General features: G+C 36.9%; 1 protein-coding gene across 1 annotated transcript in view; it reads left to right on the forward strand.

Moving 5' to 3' along the window:
- LOC145686623 (uncharacterized) overlaps positions 1-6,908 on the forward strand; it is a 56,348-nt gene extending 49,440 nt beyond the window's left edge. The window contains exon 3 of the mRNA XM_081760085.1: positions 6,560-6,908. Coding sequence (XP_081616211.1) covers positions 6,560-6,823 — 264 coding nt within the window. The 3' untranslated portion in view covers positions 6,824-6,908. The remainder of the gene's footprint in view (positions 1-6,559) is intronic.
- The last annotated feature ends 1,576 nt before the right edge of the window (positions 6,909-8,484 follow it).

Genomic DNA, 8,484 nt, shown 5'->3' on the forward strand with positions numbered 1-8,484 from the left:
CAATGCCGTAAATCTCAGTCATCATCTATGTCACGCACTTACAAGCTTTGTTAATAAATTCATGATTTAGAACTATGAATACTTTTTCATACGACACGAAAAAAAAGTCACAAAATGTACCGAAGAATGAATTGATAATATTAGAAACTTCATTTCATAAATGATTTGTCTGATTTTAAGGAAATTGCTTCACCAAAACTCCTTTATATATATGTATATATATAACTTCTTTCTTAGCGTGTGTCCGTTCGTTCGGAAGACAAAAAAAAAAAAAAATCACGAGCTGGGCCTACTTGATGGATCACCATCTAGTTTGACCAGGGTATACAGGGTCAAAATTAGAAATATAATTCTTTGATGAAGGTGTTCCATCTACTGGAAGTGGTAGGAATCAGCCATTTCCGCTTTAACTCTTTAGCGCGCAGCTTTCCCTATGTGCGAAGTTCTCTTTGAAATTGTATTATACAATGTACACAGGTGTCCAAAACTTCAGCATAATGACTGTTCGAGTATATAGGGCACGAAGAACGTAAAGAAGTCACACCAAATGCAAACACCATAACAACATATCACACTTAAAGGCCACACTAAGACGGAAGAGGCCAAACTTGAAGGAAAACATGCCAGAAGGGGTCACACAACACAAACTCAAAACTTTGTACTAAAATACTAAGATCACAAAAACACTGTGAAAGGCACTGGCGTCGTCGAAAACAGGTTAATATGGGATATGGTCGCCCCGAAAAGCCATACATGTCTGGCAAGCTGTTCCATGCTCAAGATCAGGTTATGGAAGACCTCTTGGTGTAGCTAATTCCATTCCTCATGAAGAGCTGTACAGAGCTCCTGGTGTGTCCTGTAGGCGGATGGCGGGTTACAATACATCTTCCTAATGCGTCCCATTCATGTTCAATCGGGTTTAGGTCAGGAGGTCGCACTGGCCACTCAATATGTTGGATGTCTTCCGTCTCTAGACATTTTCCCACCAGTTTGGCTCGACGGGGACGGGCATTGTCATGCATAAGCAGAAACCTGTGGGCCAAGTGCGCCCCTGAAAAGCCGCATATGGGCATGCAGAACCTCGTCTCTGTACCTCTGGCCGTTGACGGACCAGCCTCGATGTGCTGATCAGTACGACCATTCATCATAATGCCTGCCGAAACCAGTATTTCACTACCACCATACCGATGCCTTTCCACGATGTTCTTGGGATGTAAACGAGTTCCTAGTTCGTGCCAGATCGGAGTGCGATGGGAATCGCTTTGGGAACTGGATCTGCACTCATCTGTGAACAGTACGCGGCCCTATTCGTTGGGAGTCCACTGGTGATGTTTTGGACACCACTGTAAACGGGTTCTTTTGTGTGTATGAGTCAGTGGAACGCATGTTGCTAGTCGACGGTCATACAGACTACTAGCACTCAGTCTCCAGTACACAGTATGGCGTGACATTCTCACTCCTGAGGCGGCTGCAAGCTCCGTTGGCAGTGCTCTTGCAGACATGGTCGGGTTCTGATGTGCAGTTACGGACAAGTATCGGTCCTGTTGTGTTGTTCCTCGTGGACGTCCTCTACTGGACCTACAGCTGATATCTCCTGTATCGATAAACGGTTTCCACAACCTAGACACGACACTTTGTAGCACATTGATGGTTCGTATTACTGCTGTCTGTGTGTCACCTTTTTCCAAGCGCCCGATGATCCGGCCTTTAGTATATGCATCCAAATGACGTCTTTGTGCCATATTCTATTAATCTATTACCACATTCAACTTAGCAGTAGACTCCACTCACTACAACACTCCACTTACTGCACACACGAAATGCGCCTATTTCGAATCCAAGCACTAGTGTTCGCTTTCTTCCCATAGGAGGTCAGGCGGACGTTTACCGCATCCGGTTCAATGCTCCTCACAAGCAATACATTCCATCCACCACAATTTCTGTGCTCGCGATTGCCTTCCCGGACTTTACGTGCAACTTCTTGCATTATGCTTAAGTTTTGGACACCTGTGTAGTTTCTAGTTCGGACATAGAAAAGCAGCTTTGCGTATTAGCTAAGATGCCCTTTGACTAATGAAGTTCCGAATTCCCCGCTAGATGTCATAGTAAGACAGCGTTGGATTCTGTCTTATTTGTTGCATATGGACTTACGCCATATTGACATGTTTGAGCCTTCTTGGCATGTTTATGTGGGTAGGTTTTGAATTGTTGACTTTTTCTGTGTTAGACAAAAATGTAATGAGTGCAAAAATGCAAGTACGCTGACATTCATCGCGTTTTATTGTTTCAATCTGGCTTTAGTGGACTTTGCACATATCAACGCGCAACTTTGCATAGACCCTATATGAAACACCATAAAATGTCCCATAGACCCCATATCATTTGCATTATATTTTTAAAAAAACAATTCCCGTATTTTCTACACCGAAACGACTCCAATTTTTTTTTTTAAAAAAAATCAGTCTGATCGAAAAAATGGCGCGTTAAAGGGTTAAACGTCTTTAAACGTTGATCAGTATAGAACCAAACCAGTAATGGATAGCGCGAAATGGTTTTCTGCAATGAATTAGGCGTCCCAAGAATATATTTCATCTACAGTCAAATCTCTCATCTAAAACCGGAAGTGGTAGAAATATACTACCACTTCCGGTTTGAATATTAGTTAACAAAATATCAAGCCATAGGAACAAAACTGCTTCATGTGGTGTACACGAGAAATTGCTACACTTTGTAATTTAACACTATATTAAGTTTTTCAATTCTGTATTTAACTATGCTAACGTACTTTTATGCACTGTAATTTCTGCAATGCGCCAAAATGTGAAAGGAGAGTACGGAAATATTTTACAAGTAACTGCGCGTTCGTTCCATATGTTTGCATCTACTGGTACACACAGTGAGATTTCCTTATTTATCGGGAAACAAAGTTGTTTTACACATAGTTTTTACATGTACATGTAGTGAAAGTAATCAAACTGTTAAATATCAACTTTTTTTTTTTTTTTGTTACTGCCAGCAACACCAAATACTTTTCAATATCCGTGAAATTACAAAAAAAAAAGAAAAAGAAAAAAAGAAAGAAAGAAAAAAAGTGAAAAAGAAATATAGGGTCTAATAGGTAAATAGGAGGAAATTATTCTTCTTGTATGTGTTTTTTTTTTAAACTCCTTTTTCTAAGTAGTGAATCTGAAAAACGTACTGATTCATCTTATTTCCGTCCTCCTGTCAAAACAAATATAATAAGATGCAACTGCGTGGAACGGAGTGTACCGAATTGGCGTGTTTATTTATAGCACCATTATTGACAGTCAACGCTTTGTTAACTTTGCATAATATTTATTCAATCAATTAACAGTGTGAAGTTCAGAGGAAATGCAAGATGTCGCCTGTGTGAACGGGAGTGTTTGGAGTGTGTGTGATTGGTTTTCGAATCATATACAAGTACTTTGTGGATCTTTAGTTATTTTATTTGGACTAACAATTGTACCAAATCAACTACTAGTAAGAAAGCAATCAATGTAATAATGATTTGTGACAAAAGTGCAAAAATAATCATGAATAATATTGACTCAAACAAGTGACAATCAACTTCTTAATTAATGACTAAATATAATTAACTTTGAATTTACTATTATTTCAATTATTATTATTATAAACACAATGCTATGACTACAAGCCCATTTTAACATTTGTTCAAGCCAAGATACAAAATAGAATATAATTGAATCGTTGAGTTCGAAAACCCCAGTCATCTCCATAACAAAACTAAATTTGACATTTTTCTACTTTTCAAAAATGAAAATTACCCTATATGACAGATACATATTGATTAATTTAGTTTTGTTTGTCACTCCTTTCAAATTTGCTTCGATGGAGATGATTGGTTTTCGAACTCAACGATTCAATTTATAAAAGTAACGTGTTACTTTTTACGAACTCATCTTAGCATGTATAATGCAAATGGCGGCGGACTATATTGTGCATCATAAAAGCCTATGAGATTAAAATACTAGACAATTGTGGATTAAAACGAAGTTGGATTTTAAAGAAAATTTAGTGAAAAATTATACCTGCCGTCATACTATGAAACTTTTGAAAAATCATGCGCAAAAAACATTTAAGCATAAAACTTTTTTTTTCGCGTTTGTAGCACACTAAAACGTTATATGTCTGATGTATCTATACTGTCAACGTTAATGGTGTATGAAGAAGAAGAAGAAGAAGAAGTTCAGAGTCGACAAACCAAGACGACGGTGGGGGGATAAGAGATGGCGCTGTAAACACTAAGTATTGTGGAGCTTTGCTCGTAGCTTTTACTCAATTTTTACTATTTTCATTTCAATAATTTTGACAATTTTGTTATTTGTTACAATTTTAAAATACTGTGATTCAATTTAAATATGTTCATGCGCCGCTTATCCTTCCTTATTCCATTAACAGTGTGAAAAACATAATTAAAACAGGCTAATTCGACCATTTTGTCACGAGCCATCTTAATACATAATCTTATTTAAAACAATTTTCATTTAAAACAACATTAGTAAAACAGTCCACAGGGCTCTAAGGCCGGGACTTCCTTTATATAGATCTCCCATAAAGGAGGTAACTGGAACTGGAACTGGACATCCGTGAGGGAAGGTTGATCTGTTTGAAAAGTGCAGTTTTTTTAGTACTTTTACAATTTGTGTATGCATTTAACTAATTGTTTTTCATTCAAAGAACCAGTACTGCAAGTAAAATGAGTATAAAATCATGATTAAACATAATACTTCATGAAACATTAAAAGTTCTGTGCATTTTGAGTACTATATCTATTACCCGAGATTACTTGAATACCAAGAACCTGTTGCCTTTTTAAACTGCTGCTTAAGTTCTAACTTCTATCTTAGTAGCAAATTACTCAAAATACTGTAATTAGTTAAGCATTATCATATATGAAAGAAAATGCTTTAACCAATAAGTTTGGAACAGCTTATGGCCTAGTAGCACTAGTTTGATATCTCTGATTCTACTGTACGAAAGGAAGAATACTTTTTCTGTTTACAGTTTTTCTGCTCTCAAAATGCTACACTTTTTCTCTGCACTTCAAAATTGATACAAATTACCGTCCTGACAGAAAAATGATAATAAACTTACAGGAGCTTCACGTTAGTTTTCCATGGGATTACTATATTATGGTTACTTTGTTGCTTATATATATATAAAAAAAATCAATATAATTAGTTAAAACTGGTCCACACTACCGAAGAAGATTGAAACCTACAAATTGCTTGAGAAGAAAATATGAAAAGAAATGAAGTCTTTGAGTTTTACGTCCCACGCATATGCCGGTTAGGCTAAAGGAGACGGTGATCATGATTAATGAATAAAATGGTGGAATGAAGAAAGTGGGAGGAAACGGGAGAACCCCGAGAAAACCCACGCACACGGTGTTTGTCTAGCACAAAGTTCACTTGGCGGGGGCTGGGATCGAACTCAGGACCTCAAGCACCAGAGGTGAACGCTTTACCAGTGAGGCACCGCGGCCCCCGCTTGAGAAGAATGTGTTTCCCATGGTTTTCCTTTGCTTCCTCCTTCCCCTTACATGTCTTGGATGTAAATCACTCTTCTTATATTCGAAAAATAAAGAAAACTGTTCAGATCGAGGTGAATCATCGATACAAATAGTAGTAAATGAAACCCCTCCTCCCAAATGAAAATAGTAGTTATTTGTAAATCAGAAATCGATCAAACAAAATTAAAACAGTATGACTCAAACATGTAAGTTAACTGCACTTATCAGCTGGGGATATTCACTATTTTAAAAAAAAAAAAAAAAATCTCATTGAATGTTTGTTAAACCTGTAAGGTAATTTTACAAAAATGTTCTTATAGGTTACCAGAGGCTGAAGGAGTAACTCGGAAACTAGAAACTAACATGTCTCTGGTTGCTGAGTATTTCGGTTTCATTCATTAGATGAACAGAATGTCTAAGTTGATCTCGCACCAACCACAACTCCATTGATCACGTTTTTATAGTATTTTCATTATCACAAAAAAACTAGGTTTACATTTTAAGCCATCAATAGTGAGAAGTAAGCTTTCCTTGAATAAAATCAAGAAAAGACAAGACAAAAATTTTAGGAATGATCCAAAAAAATGGATCAAAAGATTTCGATCTTCGCTAAGAATTTTAGGAATGATAAAATAATGCATTAAAAGATTGCGATTTTGGCCAATAATCGAATTTTGGATCAGGGGCCACAAAATTTTTGAACGGCTCCTAAATTGAGTTTTCGTATTTTTTTATATAATGAGGATATCATACTGAGTTAAGTGATAGTTTGTGTTTGGCTACACTATATGTAGTTCTCCAGATATTATTCCTATAAGAAAATTTTAGACTGAAATATATTGGATATTTTGATCCCATAAAAGAAAAACTAAGATTCAGAGAGCGAAATTCATTTCGCACGTACCGATTTAACCTTCATTTATGAAAATGTCATGTAAATACTTACTAATGTACTCTCAATTTATGACGTAAGTTCTAATCAACATTCATATTTGAATTTTGCAGGCAAGACCTGACTACAGTTTCGCTTACGGAGTGATGGACCATGCGACAGGAAACATCCAAAGCCAAAAAGAATCCCGTGATGGTGACGTAGTAAAGGGTCAATATAGTGTTGTAGAACCCGATGGCAGCGTGAGAACTGTGACATACACAGCTGATGGGACGAACGGTTTCCAGGCTGTCGTTCACCGATCGCCTCCAGGAGGACACAGCGGAGCACCCGCACATCCAGCGCCAGTCAGGCAACATCATTATCCAGATTACTAGTTCTATAATTTTATATTTGCTAATATTTCAGATGTTACTTTGTAAAGTAAAGATTGTTTACATGTATGGTGCTGGAAAAGTAGAAGAGAACAATTAAACAAATAAATTATTTGTATAAGTTAATAGTCGTCTTTAGTATAGAGTATACTTGAAGCTGATTTCGCTAACTAATCAAAGAATCTGTCTCATATTATTCTCCCATACTCCTCTTAGTCTACCTGAAAGCATCTTCCTCGTCTGTTTTCCAAATAGCGTCGTCCACGAGGCGAAAAATTTCCATGTCTTGCCTATTAGAATCAGGGGCGGATTCAGGACGGACTTCTGAGGGGCGGTGGGTTGTAATAATGCTACTTAAAGCTACTTCTAAGAGCTTCAAACTCTGTTTTATTTATATATAAAGCACGAAAGTCTTCTCTTCTGGGGGGGGGGGGGCGATTGCCCTGATCGCCCTCTGGATCCGCCACTGATTAGAACTAAAATAAAATGAAATGAGATCTTTCAGTTTAACGTATCACCTTTATGCCCATTAGGCTAATGGAGACAGATGATTTGGGCAAGTGAATGATGATGGAAGAATTGGTGAAATGGGAATGTGGAAGGAAACGGGAGTACCCTGTGAGAATTCACGGACACGCTGTTGTCCACCAAAAACTTACTTGGTCGGGGATTGAACCAAGGACCCCACGTACCAGAGGAACCACTACCACTAAGCCACAGTGCCCCCTAGAACTAAACTTGTACCGTATGATGTAACTTCCATAACAAGAAAACAAAGTAATACCCATCATAACGCAGATGGGTAGGGTTAAAATCCAGATTATTACTCCAACTAGGAGCTTCATCATTGCTAAGCGGTTAGCGTTCGTACTTTTGGTGTGGGAGACTCGGGTTCGATTCCCGTGGGAGCTCATGTAGTTCGGACCCCACGTTAAGCTGTAGCTCCACGTCTCATATGACCTCGCTGCTGAAAAGGACGTTAAAATCAAATTTAAATAAAATAAAAAAAAAATATTCCGGTTAGCTAATCTTTGAGCCAAAGAGAGACAAACACATGATTCTTATTTTGACTACCTTACTTAAAAAGCAGTGAAGTCAGTAAAAAAAATGAATCAACAAAGAAGTCTTTACTGGTAATTCTGTTTGTCTCTACATAATTTCTTTTTTGATTTATTTTATTTTTATTCTACAATTCGGAAATGGTATGGTGTCTTACACAAAAGAACTATGGGAGATATAATCAGTATATTACATGCATTAGAAAATGATTACAACATGGGACAAAATAAGACAAAGAAATCGAAAATTCTTGGTATTATAATGTCTGTAAAAAATCATGTCTTAATTCGGAGTTTCTGGCGCAAATCTGCTCAATGTCGTTTATAGATTTATCGAACGGATTCATATTTACATATATTCCTTGTTTTAGGTATTAGGCTCTTGGGTACAAGAAGTTTAACCACAGATTTAGCTTTTTCTCCTTTAGAAGATGAATGTTTTTGTTTTCATTTTAAACTTCATCTCTTCTTCATAACTCAATATAGAATGTCTCCTTCACTTTGATGACATGAATTTAAAATGTATAATGCCAAATATTAAAAAAAAAAATGTTTGGCACCAATTGTCTCTTTAGGAAAAGTTTTCAATCACATATAATGAATATT

This window comes from Thermobia domestica, chromosome 5 (assembly GCF_964235325.1).
Source record: "Thermobia domestica chromosome 5, izTheDome1.hap1.1, whole genome shotgun sequence".
Classification (NCBI taxonomy): Eukaryota; Metazoa; Arthropoda; class Insecta; order Zygentoma; family Lepismatidae; genus Thermobia; species Thermobia domestica.